The sequence below is a fragment of the Leucoraja erinacea genome, chromosome 13, assembly GCF_028641065.1.
Source record: "Leucoraja erinacea ecotype New England chromosome 13, Leri_hhj_1, whole genome shotgun sequence".
NCBI lineage: Eukaryota > Metazoa > Chordata > Chondrichthyes > Rajiformes > Rajidae > Leucoraja > Leucoraja erinaceus.
The window spans coordinates 17881768-17903521 of record NC_073389.1 but is presented as its reverse complement, the minus strand read 5'-3'; the positions used below and the strand labels follow the sequence as shown (position 1 = coordinate 17903521).

Genomic DNA, 21754 nt, shown 5'->3' with positions numbered 1-21754 from the left:
CATATATCAGGATAAATTGTAAATTAATTTATTGTAGTATGACCCCTAACTGCTCAAATGCTTCAATAACTGATACTGATTAGTCATCCCCTTGAAAGCAGTCGACTAGACAACCTTGGCTCTTCCCTACACAAAATTTGAAGATGGAATATTTTTTCTATCAATGACTGAAACTGAAATCCAAGCATTCCATGACTTACATAATAGGTGAGCTCCATAGACAATTCACAATAGCGAGTCCCATTACCTATGTTATTGCAATGGGAGGATGCTGAGGACTTTCCGTCCGCTTCATAGATATGAAAGCGTCGTCAGGGCTCGCTGCTCTTCTAGGTTCGGCGTGATCATCAGCGTGATACTGGGAAGTCGAACAAGAACGAGAGAGGTGCTGGAAGTAACTCCCGGCTGAGTTGCCCAGCGATGGGAGGAAGAGGCGGCAATGGAGGTGGGAGTGAACAAAATGACGGCCGACAGAAAGAAGAGGCAGGTGGTGAGGGGAGGGAGCCTCACAGTGGCCAAGCGCATCTTGTGGTGGCCTAAAGAAAGTGCTGTCGGTCGGAGGCTACAACGTGAACCGCAACAATAGCTGCATCAACCGGGCAATGCAGCAACGATGACGAATGGCGAAGTGTTGGAGTAACTCAGAGTACTGAATAAGTCCAAACCCAGAATGGTATCTATCCATATTATTCAGATATGCTGCCTGACTTGCTGAGTAAAGGGCCTGTCCCAATTGAGCAACATTTTCGGCGACAGCCTGAAAAGAGGTTGTCGCGTTGTGGTCGGGTCGTGACGCATGTAGTGACGCGCGTGATCCCTGCCGCCCCAGGATTTTGGAACGTTCAAAATCCTCGCGCGACACCTGCGTGCCTTATCTTGTCGTGTGCCCTTTCGCACTATGATGTACGAGTGACGCGTGGTGTCGCAATGTCATTGCCTGTGCTAATTTATTGTGCGTCACCATGTGTCACTATACGACAACGATGCATCATGATGCATCGTGATATTGCCCCAGATGACGCAACCTGTCGTGTCTTGCCATATCGTGTCGCGGGTGGACATACATTGATGCCTCTTGATGGATGTGACGTCACAGGTGCTGTTCTATGCTCTCGTATGCTGTTGCATGCCGTCCTATGGCGACGCATGGGGACGCGTGCCTGTCCTATGGTGACGCGTGGAAATTGTTGATGCATGGTGACGCATGGTGATGCCGAGTATCGTACCTTGACGCGGCTGTGATGTGGCTGTGTCATACTACTTGACGGTTTTTGAGCCCTTTACTCCAGCACTTCGTGTTTTGTGTATTAACCAACATCTGCAGTTCTTTGTTTCTACCTGTTTTTTAGGTGATTGTGACGCGTAAAATTTGACTTGCATAAGGGTTTACAGAATGTAACTCTTAACGTGTCAGGGAGTGTCTGTAGGTGCAGCTTAACTAGGGAGTTGTACAAATTAAAGTGACATCTTCCAAGTTAACAATATAATTTTGCTTTATGTTAAATATTCTTTATTGATCAGCCAAATGCTGAAAATTCTTATACCTGTACATCTTTTTTCCTCGACTGATATTTATATTTAACAATCCTAAAATGAATTGTTCTAAATCCACATTGAAAAATAAATACTGTGCTAGTTTGTTTACAGTGAATAAATGGATTTACATTTTGATGAAAACATTAACTTCCGAATGAAATTTGTAAAGAATCTTATTTTGTACATTAAAAAACAATAAAATGTGCCTCCTAAATAAAGCATGCTATGCTATGACTTTTTAATATTTAGTTTAGAGTTTCAACATTGTAACAGATCCTTTGGCTCAGCAAGTCCATACTGACCATTGATCATCCATTCACAGTAGTTCTATGTTATCCCACTTTCTCAACAATTTCCTACACATTAGGGGCAACTTACAGAGACCAATTAACCTACAAACCCGTACGTCATTGGGATGTGGGAGGACACCTGAGCACTCGGAGGAAACTCATGCAGTCACGGGGAGGACATGCAAACCCCACGCATACAGCGTCTAAGGTCAAGATTAATCCCGGGTCTTTGGCGCTGTGAGGCAGCAGCTCTACCAGTTGCGCCACGGTGCTTCCTTGGTGGAGGAAAAGACAATAAATATATGTATATACTTTTAGCCATTTAGTACACTGCATGTAGCCAGCATCTGCTATGTAGAATATTTAATAACTTTTTTTTTTGCTGTCATTAGGTCGTGAAAATGCATGCGAGAAGACCTCTTTTATGTTCTTGCGAAAGGAACTACCAGTACGATTGGCTAATACAATGAGGGAAGTGAACTTGCTTCCTGATAACCTGCTGAGCAGACCTTCAGTGCAGCTTGTTCAGACGTGGTAAGTAAACAGTATTTGTAAAAGAAAAACCTTTTATGTCAGCTTGTAATGTGTGACAATATAGCAAGATTACTGGCATGCAAACTAATGGAAACTTAAGTGTGCTGAATGGAAAATATTGTGGTCATAGTGAAGATGTGTTCTTGTACTAGTTTTAGTACAAATTAAACATTTGGAAGCAATTGAGTGTACTTATTATCTTTAGATGACAGAAATTCCACTTTGTTACCTTAAACAAATACTTTAATGAAGGTTCCTCTTTACCTTCCTTCTATGCGATTCTAGCATGATATTGTTCCAGAATGATCAATATTAACCGTATACATTGGTCATCTTTCTGTCCCTCAAGAGTAAAAATATGGCAAGCGATTAATACCTAGGTTTGTAAGCATGATTTTTAGCGATGGTACCTCTAGCAAACAAACAAAACTGGAACAGTTATATTTTTGTTGTTGGGATCTGGCACATACTACACCGGAAACATTAGGGGTGTTCAAAATTATTGTTTTTCCAGTGGTGGAAGTGTTGGTAACAAAAGAACACTGATTTTGAAAGGTAGACACAAAATGCTGGAGTAACTCAGTCTGAAGAAAGGTCTCGATCCGAGATGTCACCCATTTCCTCTCTCCAGAGATGCTGCCTGTCCCGCTGAGTTACTCCAGCATTTTGTGTATACCTTCGATTTAAACTAACATCTGCAGTTCTTTCCTACTGATTTTGAAAGGTTGTGAAAGGAGATTTAGTAACAATTTAAAGAAAATGGATAAATAATAAAAGTGTAAAATTGCTAGAATCATCTACCAATGTTTCAATGGTAGGTGAAGCATTTCTATTCACGTATTCAGCCCATGCCATTAGGTTGGTCATAATGACATCTGGGTTCACTGAACCTTTGTCGCAAATATAGCAAAAGAACCTTAACTGAGCTTTTTATAATGATTACCCACTCCACCCATATCACTGCCATTGCATTTTTCCCTTCGTTATCTAGTCACAATGTGGCCACTTTCTCCATATCACATCCTCTTGTTTATTTTGGTAACATTGTGCCTGCCTCGAGCTGTTTGGTTATCTCATCTGTGTTAACTTTGGAGATGAGATAAGCTAGAGTCAAGTGAGAGTTAAGAGTTTTCGTCATATGTACCGCAAACTGAACAATGTACTTCTTGCAGCAGTACAGCAGGTTTGTAAACACAATACTTAATGGATAAAATAATAAACAAACAAAAAAGGTTTAATAAATTAAAAAAAACACAATATAGTGCAAAACAAAACAAAAGCCTGAGGTTCCTAGTGCAAACAAGGTCTATGTTTCTGTTTGGTGTTTGTCATGTTCAATAGCCCTCCTGTTATATATCTCGTTTCCCTTTCCCCTGACTCTCAGTCTGAAGGAGAATCTCGACCCGAAACAACACCTATTCCTTCTCTCCAGAGATGCCATCTGACCCGCTGACTTACTCCAGGTTTTTGTGTCTATGGTTGTTGGGAAGTAGCTGTGGCTGAACCTGGAGGTCACGATTTTAAGACTTCCTGATGGCAGGGGTGAAATTAGAGTGTGGCTAACGTGATGTGGGTCCTTGATGCTGGCAGCCTTTGTGGCACCATCTCTTATAGATCCGTTTGATGGTGTGGAGGTTGGTACCTGTAATGCACCGTCGCGTCCACTACCTTTTGTATTCTCCTTCATTCCCGGGCTTTTGAGTTGCTAAACCAGACTGTGATTCATCCAGCCAATGTGCTCTCGACCATACTCCTGTGGTAATTTTAGAAAGCATTCATCAACATACTGAACCTCCTCAGGAAGTAGAGGCTTTGATGGGCTTTATGATTGCATCAATGCACTGGGTCAAAGACCGGTCTTGAGAGAAATGCACGCCCGAGAACAAAGTTGTTGATTCTTTCCACCACCGACCATCGATGAAGACCTATTTGAGGATCCTTGGACTTCCTCTTTTAAAGTCTCCAATTGTAGTTCTGGCAACATTCAATCGGATCTCCCTCCTATATTCTGACTCATCATTACCCATAATTCGTACAACAATGGTGATGTTGTCAGCAAATTTTAAGATGGGGGTGGAACTGTGTCCGGCTACAAAGGCATGGGTATGAGTGAGTAGAATAGTGGACAGAGCACACAACCTTGAGGTATCTCTGTGGTGATCAAAGATCCTATAGCGAACAAGATAGTCCACTCCTGCTAAATCCAATGGGCTGACGTGTGGTACGCAACAGAGCTGAACGTGGGCCATTTCTTCGTCCATTTCAGTAACCCGACCCGACTTTGTATATCCCTCTCACAGTGTAATCAGCGTTGCGGGGGAACAGGAATGAGATCTGTCTGTAGTGGTGGGGTTATCTAAATGAAGTATTTAACAAAATAAAATTTGTTTTGAGCTAGATTAAAAAACGATGTATAACTTAAGGATGGTTTTATTCAGCGACCATACAACTGATTAGATTCTTTAGGAACAAACACACATACACACATATATGAATGTGATATAGATGTATATAATCATATAACACACACATATATATTTCTCCAGATTTGTATATATAATGATAAACTTTATTTCGGACACAAGGCCCAGACAAGGGACAACATTACATAAAAATACATTGCAAACCTCCCCGCAACTTTACCCTGGCGTCCCAGCCATGCTGATCCGGGCCAGACTTCCCACTCGCTGTGGAAGGAACATAGGCATATTTTTGCTTTTTATTGTGGCAGAGAGGCAGAAAGAAAATGAGGAGAAGATTTTTGCCAAAGATGTTTGATTTTTCGAGGATGTTTCCGTAACCGGCTTCTGTCTCCGCACTAGTATCTTTGCTATGGTGGACAAAGATGGTGGAGACGGAAGCCAGTTACGGAAATGGGGCCGAAATGTACCCATGAATTTGCCCATGACCGTACTACGTCTTTTTCGTCGAGTGGACTATCTTGCTCGCTATAGGATCTTTGGTGGTGATGGTTATCGAGGAGGAAATGTTTTTGCCAATTCGTATCGATTGTGTTTTGTTAGTAAGGAAGTCAAGCATCCAATTGCAAAGAGATGCATGAAGACCCAGTTCCCTGAGCTTGGTAACAAGTTTGGAGGGGATGATGACCGGCATGCTGTAGTCGAGCAATAGCCTGACGTATGTGTTTTTATGGTCTAAGTGGTCTGGTGCAGAGTGAAGAACTAATGAGATCGCATCCACAGTTGATCTAGTGTGGCAGTAGGCAAATTGTAGTGGGTTCACGTTCTTGCTAAGGTCAGAGTTGATATGCACTAATCAACCTCTCAAAGCACTTCGTCATGACAAATATTAGAGCCCCTGGTCGCTATTCATTGAGGTAGTGAAACCACATAGATGTGACCAAGAAGAACTCCCCCCCCCTCTCCACACCTCTATTTCTTTAGGAGACAGAACATTTGGCGTGTCTCCAATGACTCTTTGATATTTCTATGGATGTACCATAGAAAACATAATGCTGAGTTAATCACAGCCAGGTTTGGGACCAGCTCTGCCCAAGACAGCAAGAAGTTGCACCGAGTCGTCGATGTAGCACACACATCAGACTTCCCACATTAACTCCATTAACACTTCACGCTGTATCAGAAAAACAGCCAATGCAATCAAACACTAAGAAGTGGCCATTTATACAATTTAATTTGCATTTGATGACTGGTGTGACTCAAAGACAATGGCTGAAAATAACTAGCAAGTATCGTGTCTAATAGGCTCACCACGGTCATTCCTCCTCCTCCTCTCTACTCCTTTCTGGCAAAAGGTACAGACGGTTGAAACCACGCACCACCAGACTCAGGAACAGCTTCTTCCCCTCTGTTATCAGGCTTCTGAATGATCCTACCATAATGCACTTTGCTCTATCTATTGTACTTTGACATGATTGTTTGTATGTATTTATCTGATTGGATAGCATTCAAAACAAAGCTTTTCACTGGATCTTGGTACACATAACAATAATAAACCTAAACCTATTTAGTATACCTTCTTGTATTCCTATACGGGATATATTTAGTCTTTTTTTCACTTGCCCCTGCTGAGAAATGTTTTAATAACCCTGTGCTTTACTTTACTTCTTAGTTTACAGACAGAAAATGTTGAAGATATTTACAGTGCATTCAGAAAGTATTCAGACCCCTTCACTTATTCCACATTTTGTTACATTACAGCCTTATTCTAAAATGGATTAAATTAATTTTTTTTATTATCAATCTACAGACAATACCCCATAATAAAAAAGTGAAAACAGGTCACGAATTAATTTTTGCAAAGTAATTAAAAAAAAAAAACTGAAATATCACATTTACATAAGTATTCAGACCCTTTACTCAGTACTTTGTTGATGCACCTTTGGCAATGATTACAGCCTCCAGTCTTCTTGGGTATGACGCTACAAGTTGGCACACATGTATTTGGGTGACTTTTTCCCATTATTCTCTGCAGATCCTCTCAAGCTTTGTCAGGTTGGACGGGGAGCGTCAATGCACAGCTATTTTCCGGTCCCTACAGAGTTGTTCGATCGGGTTCAAGTCCGGGCTCTGGTTGGGCCACTCAAGGACATTCACAGAGATGTCATGAAGCCACTCCTGCGTTGTGCTTAGGGTCGTTGTCCAGTTGGAAGGTGAACTTCCGCCCCAGTCTGAGGTCTAGAACGCTCTGGAGCAGGTTTTCATCAAGGATCTCTCTGTACTTTGCTCCGTTCATCTTTCCCTCGATCCTGACAAGTCTCCCAGTTCCTGCCGCTGAAAAACATCCCACAGCATGATGCTGCCACCACCATGCTTCACCGTAGGTATGGTATTGGCCAGGTGGTGAGCCTGGTTTCCTCCAGACGTGACGCTTGGCATTCAGGCCAAAGAGTTCAATCTTGGTTTAATCAGACCAGAGAATCTTGTTTCTCATGCCTTTTGGCAAACTCCAAGCGGGCCTTTAACTGAGGAGTGGCTTCTGTCTGGCCACTCTACCATAAAGGCCTGATTAGTGGAGTGCTGCAGATATAGTTGTCCTTCTGGAAGGTTCTCCTATCTCCAAAGAGGAATTCTGGAGCTCTGTCAGAGTGACCATCGGGTTCTTGGTCACCTCCCTGACCAAGGCCTTTCTCCCCTGATTGCTCAGTTTGGCTGGACGGCCAGCTCTATGAAGAGTCCTGGTTCCTCCATTTAAGAATGACGGGGTCACTGCTCTTTGGGACCTGAAATGCTGCAGACATTGTTTTATACCCTTCCCCAGATCTGTGTCTCGACAAAGATTGTCCTGTCGCTGAGGTCTACGGACAATGTTACTCAATTTTGAGTGTCATAGCAAAGGGTCTGAATACTTATGTAAATGTGATATTTCAGTTATTTCTTTTTAATTAAGTTGCAAACATTTATAAACACCTGTTTTCGCTTCTTCATTCTGGGGTATTGTGTGTAGATTGATGATTAAAAAAAAGAATTTTATCAATTTTAAAATGTTGTAACGTAACAAAATGTGGAAAAAGTGAAGGGGTCTGAATACTTTCTGAATACACTGTAAATGGTGTTTGATTTTCACTTTTGAGATTAGTTAAATCTGCAGCAAATGTTAATTAATTCACCCAATCACCCTAATTCACCCAGTTACTTTTTGTTTTAAGTAAAGCATATCATATACTTCATTACTTCATTAAACATTAATTTTTATTTTTTTGCCACATTTGCAGGTACATGCAGAGTTTTTTAGAACTGCTAGAGTTTCAAAGCAAAGGCCCTGAAGATGCTCGAGTTTTAAATGAGTAAGAATCACCAATTGTTTTCTGAATACTCTTTGTAGACACTTTAAGAAGTGGCCATTAAAACAATTTAATTTGCATTTGGTGACTGGTGTGACTCAAAGATAATGGCTGAAAATAACTAGCAAGTATTGTGTCTAATTGTTTTAATACATTCTTGGTAAATTCTTGAAGTATTTTTAACTTGCAGTTGCATATATTGGTGTGCTTTTTATAAATGATCCTGTGCTTTTTATAAATGATCTTCACTCTTTGATTTATTCACATTTTAACTCTTGTATGACAAATGTATTTTCTACACTAGTTTTCTGGAATCACTGGTTCATATCCGAAATCGACATAATGATGTTGTACCAACCATGGCTCAGGGGGTTATCGAATATAAGGAGAAGTATGGTTTTGACCCGTTTATAAGTAGTAATATTCAATACTTTCTGGACCGTTTCTACACCAACCGAATCTCATTTAGGATGCTTATCAATCAGCATAGTAAGTACTGTGTGCTAAATGTGAAAATATGAATTGATGCATAAACTATGAAAATACAAAGGGACAGCTAGATCTTGGGGCGGTTGGGGATAATATTATGTAAAAATAATCATTGAGATAAATCTGACATTTAGTTGTAGCTTATTTGCTTAATAGCACAAATTGCTTTGTCATGCCTTTGAGTTCAGGCCTTTATTAGTACCCACAAACTGGTCATGGTGATCCAGAACAAAATCATCACCAGACATTATGAAGCCCTCTAAGGATGAATAAAATATTTATTTGATTAAAAACAAGTAATTTCCTTGTTTTTGAATTCCAGCACATTTTAGACTTCTAGCTGAGCAGGACAAATTCTCAGACTGGCCTTAAAGCCCTGTCCCACTGTATGAGTTCATTCAAAGAGTTCTCCCAAGTTTGCCTTTTATGATTCTAACTCGGAGATTTACGGTAATGGCCGCTCGTCGGTACTCGGGGCTCTCATGGACATTTTTCAAAATCTTCACGAGTCTTCCCGAGCTTACCGCGTTTCCTGAGTACCTGTTGTTAGCGTTATGAGCCGCTAAGATACGTCCCCCAGCTCCGAGGTACCCGCTGCGTTCATTCTACGTGCTTACCATGAGTTTGATTTTTTTTTTCAACTCGGGAGAGCACTTGAATGAACTCGTACAGTGGGACAGGGCCATAAAACAGAACAGAATTAGATTTCCAATGGCAGCAAGGAATTTACTCTCCAGAAAATGAATGTTTCTTGGGAATTTGTTCCAATGTAATTTAATTAGATATAGTTGAAGCCTAATGCAAGTCTAAGAAAATATTAAATAATATTGGTGTTGTTTCACAACAATGTTAATTACCAGAATAAATTGCATTCATTTTTAATCTCAGTTTTACACAGTACTAAACATTTTAATGATTTGTTTTAACAAAATATATTGTAAAACATTCAGCCTAATTTATATGCGATGTGACTTATTCCAATCAACCTTACCTACAAAATAATTAAAGACGTCTTGAGATGTCATGGATGTTTCCTTCTCTTCATTTTTGGCAGCTCTCCTCTTTGGAGGTAACACAAACCCAGCACACCCTAAGCACATTGGAAGTATTGATCCAAACTGCAATGTTGCAGATGTTGTTAAAGGTAAGAAATCTTACAATGAGGAAAATGTGTCTGTCATACTTGATAACAAAAATGTGTCAAATCAAGAAGCATTTAATGAGAATTGGAGTAAAACAGCAGTAGGCTTTAAAGCCTATCAAGCCTTATCCGCTACTGCATAACATCTAGGCTGATATGATTTTGACTTGCTCCACTTTTGAGCTCAATATCCCTAATTTCTCTATTGCCCAAAAATCAATCTATCTTCGTCTGGAATATGTTTAATAACTCTCAGCTTACAAACACCAAAACTTTCTGAGAATCAAGCTCTCATCTTGGTTTTGAATGGAGCACCCCCTTATTCTAAAATAATAGTCACAAGTTGGTCTCCTAATCTGAGGAAAGACATTCTTGCCATAGAGGGAGTACAGAGAAGGTTCACCAGACTGATTCCTGGGATGTCAGGACTTTCATATGAAGAAAGACTGGATAGACTTGGTTTGTACTCGCTAGAATTTAGAAGATTGATGGGGGATCTTATTGAAATTTACAAAATTCTTAAGGGGTTGGACAGGCTAGATGCAGGAAGATTGTTCCCGATGTTGGGGAAGTCCAGAACAAGGGGTCACAGTTTAAGGATAAGGGGGAAATCTTTTAGGACCGAGATGAGGAAAACATTTTTCACACAATGAGTGGTGAATCTCTGGAATTCTCTGCCACAGAAGGTAGTTGAGGCCAGTTCATTGGCTATATTTAAGAGGGAGTTAGATGTGGCCCTTGTGGCTAAAGTGATCAGGGGGTATGGAGAGAAGGCAGGTACAGGATACTGAGTTGGATGATCAGCCATGATCATATTGAATGGCGGTGCAGGCTCAAAGGGCCGAATGGCCTACTCCTGCACCTATTTTCTATGTTTCTAAGTTCTAGATTCCCTAATTAGGAGAAACATCCTTACAGTTTGTACTCTTAAAACCCCTCAAAATTATTGGCTTCAATAAGATCACCTCTCATTCTGCCGAGCTGCATATAGCAAAGACCAATCTGATATCTGAATATCTGAATTTTGTTATATTTGTGGTGATGGTCAGACATGGAAGAATTTTCACTTAGCACGATTCTATGTGGAACAAGAGGGTGGAACTGTCCAAAGCTTTGAGGGTATGATCAAGAACTCACTGGCTGAATCAGCCACGTGTGGAATATCGACCTTCCGCTGATGTGCATAGCTTGGTTTGATAAAACTATACTTTGAAATCAAAAGATATTCAAACTAGTGTGTTGCCAACATAGAAGGTGGAGCTAGATTTTGAACAATCGTGTCCATCCCTTCTTTGCTAATAAGGAATCACCGAAAGCCATCCATATCAACAAGAGATAGTCAAAGACCTGGTAGATAGAATACATTCATATTTGTGTTGTAATGAATATTTAACATGTTCCCTGTTAAATATAAACTTGTACCATAGCATAACAAAGCTGAATATTTTCTGCTAAATTGATCAGATATTTTCGACTTGGATTTTACTCATATCGTGTAAAATATGTGGTTTAATATATTATTTTAATTTTCTTTTTGTAGATGCATTTGAGACTGCAAAGATGCTGTGTGAACAATATTACACAGGGTCACCAGATGTGGAGATTAATGAATTTAATGGTAAATGGAATCTTCCAGGATTTTTACATTAGAATTAATTAATTAAAAGACAGTTGTGAGAATCAGACGTTATGATATTGATCATTTAATACATAACACAAAGACAACAAGTTTGGCAATGTATCAAATAGAACACAGAAAGAGACAGCACCGGAACAGTCCCTTCCACCCACAATATTTGTGCTAAAGATGATGCCAAAATAAACTAAACTCATCTGCCTGTAAATGAAATATCTATCCGTTCCCCTTAATTCATGTGCCTATCTAAAAGCCTCTTAAATACCGCATTCATATTTACCTCCATCGCTCCTGGTAGCATATTCCAGGCACCCAGCACTCTCTGTGTTACACAATCTTGCCCCCACATCTCCATTAAACATTGTCGCTTTTATTTTAAAGCTATATCCTCTAGTTTTTGACAATTCCACCCTAGAGTAAAAAGGTTCCGACTGTCCATGTATCTCATATTGTTATATACTTCCATCAGGTCTTCCTTCAACCTCTAGCATTCCATGTTTGTCCACCTCATCTTGAAGCTAATACCTTCTAATCCAGGCAGCATTCGGATAAACCTCGTCTGCATGCTCTCCAAAGCCTCACCCTCCGGCCTACAATGGAACAACCAGAAATTGCTGCCAAACATGAATACTTAGTTGGTCATATGAGCTGGATTCAACACACTGTCCACCCTTTCCACTTGCTTGCACTTGCCTCGTACAGAAGTGGAAAGCTTATCAAATGGATTATCTACATCCAGGAGGCATTATGTGACATACTGTTAAAGCCCTTGCCCAGAAGCTCGAGATAGGTTTTGCCAGGCGCTGTCTCTGATGCTAAGAAATAATTAAAATAAAAAATAGGGAAAAAGCATGCAGATCATTGAGAAATCTAAAACAATTATTCAAATACTGCAGCTTATCTGTAGGGTATGTGACAATCACACACCAAATAGATGTTCAGAATTCATTGCAGCTTTATTGACCATGTGGAATTAATTGACCGCCTGAATATCCAGGTAATCTTTATCTTGCATGGTGTTTTTTTTGTTATTTCTAGATTTGTTTTTTAAAGGCATTTAAAATTGCTGTAGAGCTCTTCTATAGACATATTTTTAATGACTTGAATAGTCATCCTTCCACATCAATCAAATAATACTTCTAAACTAACTTATGAAAGATGATTAGTGTCTGTTAATTCTGTTTCTCCCTCTACATTAGCTGCCTGACCTGCTGAATATCTCTAGCACTGGCAATGTTCTATCTAATTTGCTTAAGTTAGCTCTTTGGATAGCAAAAGAAAACTGTTGCTGTTCATTCAGAAGATGACATTTGTGAACTGAAAAGATCTATTTGCTCTAAGAATTATAATACTTAATGTTTATTGCACAGGTATTAATAATTGTGTAAATAAATCTACATAACTAATGAATTTGGGCATATTTCAGCTAAAGCACCTACAAAGCCTATCCAAGTGGTGTACATACCCTCGCATCTCTTCCACATGTTGTTTGAATTGTTTAAAGTAAGTGGACTGTATCTGTTTCATGATTGCTGAAGAAAGTTGCAAAATATAGTTTAATGCTTGCATCTGTTGAAGTCTGGGGGATTACCACTTTGAGACAGTTATAACTTCCTGGATAATTGTTTTTGAGCATTAACATGACAAGAATTTTAAATCCTATATTGGAACTTAGAATTTATAAGTAGGCACGCGAAACATAAAATTTAGTTTTAGCTTATTTTGAGCTTAGTTTTACATGTGATCAACTTACTTTTGCCAAATACGCCTAATCTTTTGCATCATGTATGGGTATAAGAAGAGAACAAATTGACCCTTCAATCTTATTCTACTATTCATTATTCATTTGTGGCTGATCTGCATCTATATTCACCTACTTTGACTCAATATTGCTGCATGCTCTTGCTTAGCAGATATCTACTTTTAATAATAATTAATAATTTAAATAGCATCTGCTGTTTATGAGGGGAGCTCTGGTCTTCCATCCCGGTTTTTTCTGAAGAAGTACCTCCTGATTGGCTGGATTGGTCTGAGGTTAAAATTATATTATTTTTACCCCTTAAGCTTCTATCCATGATCTTCTACCTCTCATTAGTTAATCGTTACATTTTGTTAATATTCTTTTTAAACTATCATGTAGACCTTCTAAGATCAACACAACCTTTTGATGCAAAACAACCTCATCCTAATATTCTATGTCCCTTTTTAAAAAAGGGTATCATTTCATTGTCTGCTTGATTTTTTTTTATAAACCATTGCCAGTGTTTTCCTTACTGGTTGCTCCAAATCCCTTTGGACTCTCTTTCCTCAGTAGTCATCATTGCAAAAAGTAATGGAATCTCCTCTTTGAGACTCATAATAAATAATCTAGCTTTACTTGCATTGATGTCTGTTTGCTGCAATTTTGTCCATTCATGTAATTTATCAAGGTCTAGATAACTTTATATTTTTATTTATGCTACTTATTGGGTCAGCAGTGAATTTTATCATTGGGAAACTTTGGTATATGGTTCTCAGTTATAATTAAATGTAGTTAATAGTTGAAGGCTCACCAATGATATTTTTGAGATGCTACTATTCATGTATTTGCTGTTCATTATCTTTGCCACACGCGTGAATTGGTGTAAATATACCAATTATTCCACAAAATGAAGATCATCTTTGAGCATAAGATGACATTTCACTGGATTAATATTTCTCTTTGTTGACTGCCCAGTTTGACAAGGTTTATTGTGTTGATGCCTTTTTTTAATCTGTTTTCATTTCTATTTACCATTTGCTGCCAAATTGGTTAAATTATTTCAGGTGGTTTTCGTGGGCTAAAAAACTAATTCATACACCTATTAATAACCTTGTAAATTAATCTACCTTTCCATTTTTTATCCTAAAGTTGTCCAATACAAACTATTAAAATCTTCTGTTAGTTACTTCCATGAACAATAAGCACACGCATAAGTAGATCCTAATTCCCGAGGATTGCAATTCATCGCATACTTTAATTTGGACTAAAATAATTGTATCCTAAAACAAAGTTTCAAAACTTTTCTCAAAAGCCCATGAAGTACACAGTGAATTACTTTTTGAATGCTGAGATAGGCTAATGAAATACTTCTTATTTAGAGTTTGTGGGAAAACAGCCACTACTTCTGGCATTTTAGCAATATTCTAGATTGGTGCCTTCTAATAAAAAACATCATGTGCCTTAAATGTATCATGTATCTTGTGTCTTAAAACAGGTGTCTTAAATGTAACAGCTGTTTTCAAAAGACATTTCTGTGTAAAATGTATTGAAAACATTTCATAAAACATAACATCCTCATTGACTCACCATCATGTAAATATGACTTCCTGCTTAAGGATTGGATCAAGTAAGGTATCCGTAATTTTAATTATTTTGATGCATGGGACTTTTGTTTCTAACAGAATTCTATGAGAGCAACCGTTGAACTTCATGAAGAGAGAATGGAAGGTTACCCTCCTATTAAAGCGTTGGTTACATTAGGAAAGGAGGATTTATCTATTAAGGTAAGCAGGGCAATCTTATTATTTTATTACTATTAATCACTATTAAATACTATATAACAAAATAATTTCAAATTTGAAACTTGTTTGATTACTTTATTTTTAATAGCTTTTGAATAAGAAACCTGGGATTGTAGTATAACCAGATGTCTGCATTTGTTCTGGCGATTCATTGAGTGAGATCCTGCTGACACTTGACAGTAAATGTACCACAAACTAGCCCTGTTGATGTCATGCGGAAGCAAATATTGACAAATGCTTTTATATATATAATCTTGATGTATATTTTGAATTAATCTCAAAATCAAACTTTATCCTTGCAAGACTAGTTTTAAGTTTGCATCTGTCGAAACAGAATAAGAATTATCTTTCAAGTCAAAAACCCTGTCAAGTCAGAACTGGGTAAGAGAATGCTGCCTGACCAGTATTTCCAGCATTTTCTATCTTTATTTCAGATTTCCAGCAGTTTGATTTTTAATTTTTAGACTAGACTGAGTGGGACCCGTTGGGTCCCAGTCACACGGGAGGCCTGGTCTTCCAACGCAATCCATTCCCCAATGCATTATTCCACCACTCACCCGTTCCCCCAACGCAAACCGTTCTAACGCAAAAATCCACCATTCACCCATAGCCCCTAACTGCACAGGCCCTCATCCCTGAGCACTCCCTCCTCTTCATGGGTGGGGGGGGGGGAAGTTGGTTGCGTGGCAGGGGGGGGGGGGGGGGGGGGTGGGGGGGGTGGGAGGGAGGGGGGGGGGGGGGGGGGGGGGGGGGGGGGGGGGGGGGGGGGGGGGGGGGGGGGGGGGGGTGGGGGGGGGGGGGGGGGGGGGGGGGGGGGGGGGGGGAGGGGGGGGGAGGGGGGGGGGGGGGGGGGGGGTGGGTGGGGGGGTTTGTGGGGGAGAGAGGGGTGTGTGGGAGGGGGAGTCAGCTTGGAGAAAAGACGGGGAAGAGCTATGGGGAGAGGGGGGTATCTCGGAGGAGCCAGGGAAGGGGACCAGAGGGGTAGTGGCTGGAATTGGCTGTGCGATGGGGACTCATAGCGGGCACTGGTCGCTGGTCGTTCTCCTCCGCCGGGATCAGCGGCTCCATTTGGCGACATCTCCGACTCTGGGCTGGGCTGGGTTTCCAACTCTGGGTTGGGCTGGGCTGGGTCTTCCACGCTGGACCAGACTGGGTCTCCCAAGCTGGACTGGGCTGGGCAAGGTCTCCCAAGCTGGGCTGGGTCTCCGACGCTGTGCTGCTTGGGGCTAGGGCTGCTTTGTGTCCCTCCGAAAATTGTGTCTGGTTGGAAACCTCTGCTGGCCATCCTCAGCTCCAATAAAGACGCAATGGCGCAGGAAGGGGCGGACCGTCCCAGTGAGTGACAGGGGAAGCGACTAATCCGCACGGCGCTGAACGGCAGGAGAAGAGGTCGATCTGCGCGCACGCGCGGTTTTAAGATTTTTTAAGCTTCGCTAACTTTACAACATTCAACCGATCGGAACGAAACTTGGTGCACTCGCAGCACAGGAGAACGGTGAGCGAACTGGTGAAAAATCGTAGCGTTATCGCGAACCATTTTTGAGTAAATAGAAAGACAGCACAAACCGGAAGGTAACAAGATCAGAGTTTTAGTTATGTATAGATGCAATATGCATAGTTAAAGTATAATACACCTAGATTGCACAAAGATGGGATGTTATTCATTCTTCAGTATTTTTTTCATGATAGCCATGCAGTATGTTGGGTGAGATAGCTAAGTACTATTGGATTGAATGTTAATTGTATTCCTATTTTTGCAGATTTCTGACAAAGGGGGCGGTGTTCCACTACGGAAGATCGAGCGTCTGTTTAATTATATGTATTCAACAGCACCCAGTCCCAGTTTGGAGCCATCACGGGCAGCTCCACTAGTAGGTGTTCTGCTTGCAAGGGACTGCGGCAATTTTTGTCATTGAAATAAAGTATTTTCAGATGAATTTTATTATAATTATTCTTTGATTCTGTATCCAGGTTTCCATTGCTTTCCATTTCTAAATGCTCTTGGAGAGACACAAAATGCTAGAGCAACTCACCGAGACAGGCAGCATCTCTGGTGATAAGGAATGGGTGACATTTTGAGTGGCGACCCTTCTTCAATCTTCTTTCCAGACATACTGCCTGCCTCGCCGAGGCACTCCAGCATTTTGTGTCTATCTTAAATATAAACCAGCATCTGCAGTTCTTTCCTACACCTAAATGCCCTTGGGTTGAGTGGCTATGAGGCATGGAATTTGTTAAAAATTCCTTTCCTATTGTTATTGGAGTTGATGCATTCACACTAAATTCCAAAAGATCTCCATCTTTATCTGATACTGAATATTTAGATTGTATACTGAATCCATTTGACAATGTTTAAATGACTCAATACAACTCTTTAAAGTTTGTAATACTATAGAGGTTGCTCTGTTTTTATTGTTTTTATGTGGTAATTATCTAAGTGCCAGTTCAGGGTTTTATTAAATTTGACATTATTTGAAATATTGAACTTTGACGATTAAATGATTATTGGTGGATTTAATTGCACCCTGTTATTTCTATTAACGAGTATGCAAATTTAAATCAAACTATCCCTACTTTTCAAGCTCTCAAAATTCTGGAAAACGACCTTCCTTTCTTCCTCAATTTGCCTGTTCCAATGGAGTATTTTATGGACATAACCCTATAATTTATCTGCCTTGAACCAGTTTAAAACAGATTTCAAATTAGAGATTTTACTTAATCAGACATGATTTATCTGTTTGTTTTTTTATTCTTTCGAGAAACCTTACCCAAATTGTCAATTTTCTTCAATTTTAAATTATTTTTGCCACCATTTATTGAACTCATCATCTCTGATTGAGGCACTGTCCAGTTTCCTTGTTCATAATGTAAAGTTATTTTCCCCGTGACTAGTTACAGAGTGTAAACCAGTTTATGGCATCTTAAACATGTGCAACAGTTTATACCAGAGGAATTAATAATAATTGCCAAACCAGGAGAGCAGTCACTGGATAGTCAGTTTGAATTGATCTCATTTAACCAAAGATTTAACCAAATGAAATTTGATCTTTGTTGCTTTGGCAGTTAAACAATGTAATTCTGTATGTTATTGATCGTTGCAGCCGTTTTCTGGTTAAATGTGAAGTTCATTTCAGTATCCAATTTCATAAAAACAGCATTTATTCAAAATGGTTCCCTGAAACATTCTGGTCCATCTTATGTACAAAATCTGTGTTTCCAATTTTAATGCCTTTTGCATAACAAAGGCCAACTTAAAAATGTACAATATTGCTGATCAATAAAGTACTCTATAATTTTCCTGATCAGTAAAAGTCCAAGACTCGTATTACAACTTGGAAAAGAGTGCCAATTTAAATGTCACTTTTCAGATCACACAGACAAATATATCTTTGAATTTAAATTTTTTGTATCATTAAACACACATCAGCTAAACTAATTAATGCCATTTCAGATAAAGAAGACAGCATTTTAGTATTTAATTCATTTTTAGTACATTCAACATCTACTTTCATTTGGCTAACATTAATTTGTAAAATTTTGATCCTCCCCCTTGACCAACATGTCCATTGTTAATTTAAGGACCCCCTTTTAAAGGGTTGCAGAAGAAACCATTCTTCTTCCAAATTGTCCTACCTGTTATTGATTGTTGTCTCATATAAGTTTGACATTATTATGGTACTCTTCATGCTAAAATATGGTTTGGTTGATCTTTTGTAGGCTGGTTTTGGATATGGCTTGCCAATCTCCCGCCTGTATGCTCGATATTTTCAAGGGGACCTCAAACTGTATTCCATGGAGGGTATGGGCACAGATGCAGTCATCTATCTAAAGGTATCTTTCAGTAGCAATGGAGGAGAATTCAAGATTGGGAAAGTAAAGGCTGTGTTCAGAATACTACATTGAGCTATTTATTTCTGCCTGTAGTTTTAAATCATATTTTTTTGTAAAAATAAAATTGATTGAATTTGCACGCTGGCAATCCATGGAATAAGACTTTTCATTCAGAACATAAAGGAGCAAAGTTGATGTGAGAAAATAAATTTCTTCCTTGATTATTGTATAATACCACATTCAAGTCTCACACAACTGCACTGCAATTTGCCTGTTTCTATGACCAACATGATTTGCAATCAAGTGTCAAAATTTATTCATCATAGGGAATTTGTCGACAGATGTTGGCATCAAAAGTTAAGTTCTCTATCTTGCCAATTTTGCTGCATAATGTTGAATTGTACAGATTCTGATTTTAATTATCGTTTAGAGAAATTCCGACTAAAACAATATCGTTGATAGTAGATTGTAGGAATTTCCAATGCAATCTTCTTGTACTTAAAAAAACCCCAGAATAGTGCATTTTGTTTGTGGGATGATCAGGTGACATTTCTAACATAATATTTAAATATTATTGAATGTAAAAAAGAAGCCCGCTTAAAATAACCATGAACTAATCACAAGCTAACATATGAAAAGGGAAAGAAATTGTGCATTTATATAGCAAATTTCAGATGATGAAAAAGTCCCAGAGTGCTTCTTTACGAGTCTAAAATGATTAAATGATAATCACAGTTGTAATTTAGGGAAATACAGAAGCCATTTTTTGCAGGCTATAAGTCTGTACATACAGCAGTGTGATAATTGATTGAGAAATCTACTTTTTCTTTAAGTGATGTTGGTTATTGTGTTAATATGAAGCAAAATATTATTCCCCCTCCCCCATCCTCAGTCTCGAGCAACAGTTGACATCTGCCATATATAAATTTGCTCTTTCTAACGCTGAAGATTTGTAATTAATTTTTAAATTGTCGGGTTTTTTTCTAGGCCCTGTCAAGTGAATCTTTTGAACGACTTCCTGTTTTCAACAAATCAGCCTGGCGACATTACCAAACCAGTCCAGAAGCAGATGACTGGAGTAATCCCAGCAGTGAACCTAGAGATGCCTCTAAGTATAAGGCCAACCGGTAATCCTGTTCCACCTGCAACCTGGTGACCAGTATTCTGATTTTGGTTCCACTATAGAAACCCAAGTTTTTGCGTGTTTCACCTTTGTTCCATCAACAGCAGATGACCAGGACATGGTTCCTCTAGTTACTGCTGACGTCTCATTCTGGAGCGCCAACCGGCACACAGTCAGTAGAAAGGACGACTAATTCAAATGCGGTTTTGCACTTAAGACTGTATTAGTCTTTTAAAATAATTTGTAATGTGGGTATTCTTGTTGCCATTCTGTGGTATCATTCTGTGGTAAATGTATTTTGTAGAGACTTACTCTGGAGTATTGGGAAATGGAAAAGGAATCTCAAAAGCTACATAATGATATATGGAGTAATTCTCCAAATGAATCTTTTTAAAATGGTAAATATTATTTCAGTAAATAACATAGACTAAGATAAAGTATGTAGGTAATTTGATTTTATTAATTATAGCAAATTAAATTAATGATTGGCTCTTAAGCTGTTTCATTGTCAGCTGATCATTTTGCTTTATTTTACCTGTTAAATCCCACAGATTTTAATCTGTAATACTTGTTTAAAGAAATTGGTGGGTCTCTGAACAATTATGACTATTATGGCCATCTTTCACTACCAAGATGTTGAGCACTGGATGGATCTTTCAGCTTTGAACACATGTTGGTCACCCTGGGCTGGATAGTTGTGGTGGAGGTCTTCTTGCTGAAAGTTCTAAGAATTCTTTTGTGCCATTATCATGGAGGGTTTAAATGAAGTCACATGGAGGTACAATTAATTGTTACTGATACAATTTTCCTCAAGTAAAAAAGTAACTGAGGTAAACATTCAGTTTAGGGATAGAGAAATTGTGATATTGGCTGCTTGTCAACTTTGGTTCTCTTCTCTTCCAAAAGCAAAATTCATATAGGTGTACAAGAGTTGGTCATTTCAAAGCTGCCAGTTTCAAGCTTCTGCCTTAATTGCCTATTACTCCAGGAAGTATTTTCTGAAAGACCAAGACAGTCTTTTAAAAAAATATATAGTTTGGTTATTCTGAAGAAATCCTGTAGTATGAGCATTCTGCCGTAGTTTATTAGCTCAACATGAATTATGAAAAATTAGACTGTCAACAATGTGCTCACAAGTGCATTGTTTTGATTATTTTTCTGTGCGCGTGTGTGTGGGTCTGTTTGTGTGGCCGTGTGTATATGTATTATTTACCAATGAAAAGAACCAGGGAAAAGAACATCTACATATGCAATTGGGTCTCTTTTGTAGTTAGTTGAAATATTTATTTTTCATTGTATTCAAATCTTTGATGTCCAGATACCTTCTAGATTGTAAAAATGATCAAATAGCCATGCAAAATTCTATTTCCAAGTTTGTGTTCTTTTATAATCCACATGAATTATCTTTGCACTTTTTAAAAGAAGTAAGTTATTAAAAAATGTATGGAATTGTCATATAGTTGTTTTTTTGTCTCAATATGTTATTATAATAGTTAAAGCTTGGTCTGCGCTGAGTATTCGCCTCAAACAGCTGGGCAAAAAATGTTATGATGGTAAAATTGACAGCAAGCCTAACCTTATATATTTGGCGAAAAATTGTTCGAACCCTTCAGATTTCTAAAAAGACGATTTATTTTTTCTTTCCCTCTTGTTATAAAGAAATGGTCGGACTTTGTTTAAGTTACTGGACTAGCATTCCAGAGGACTGAACTGATGTTCAAAATACTCGAGTTGAAAACCCTCTGTGGTCCTCAGAGAATTTAAGTTCAATAACTAAATGCATCTGGTATGGGAGAAAAGGCTAGAATTAGGAGTGGTTAATATTGGATTATTACACAAACATGTCTGCTTCAGAAGGAGCACAGGA

At 38.9% G+C, this 21754-nt stretch overlaps 1 protein-coding gene across 1 annotated transcript in view; it reads left to right on the top strand.

Moving 5' to 3' along the window:
* The window catches only part of pdk3a (pyruvate dehydrogenase kinase, isozyme 3a), a 38344-nt gene extending 17002 nt beyond the window's left edge, over nt 1-21342 (top strand). The window contains exons 2-11 of the mRNA XM_055644545.1: nt 2219-2360; nt 8056-8127; nt 8429-8613; nt 9668-9757; nt 11295-11372; nt 12817-12893; nt 14814-14915; nt 16694-16804; nt 18651-18764; nt 19752-21342. Of these exons, the coding sequence (XP_055500520.1) occupies nt 2219-2360; nt 8056-8127; nt 8429-8613; nt 9668-9757; nt 11295-11372; nt 12817-12893; nt 14814-14915; nt 16694-16804; nt 18651-18764; nt 19752-19895 (1115 nt within the window). The 3' untranslated portion in view covers nt 19896-21342. The remainder of the gene's footprint in view (nt 1-2218; nt 2361-8055; nt 8128-8428; nt 8614-9667; nt 9758-11294; nt 11373-12816; nt 12894-14813; nt 14916-16693; nt 16805-18650; nt 18765-19751) is intronic.
* The last annotated feature ends 412 nt before the right edge of the window (nt 21343-21754 follow it).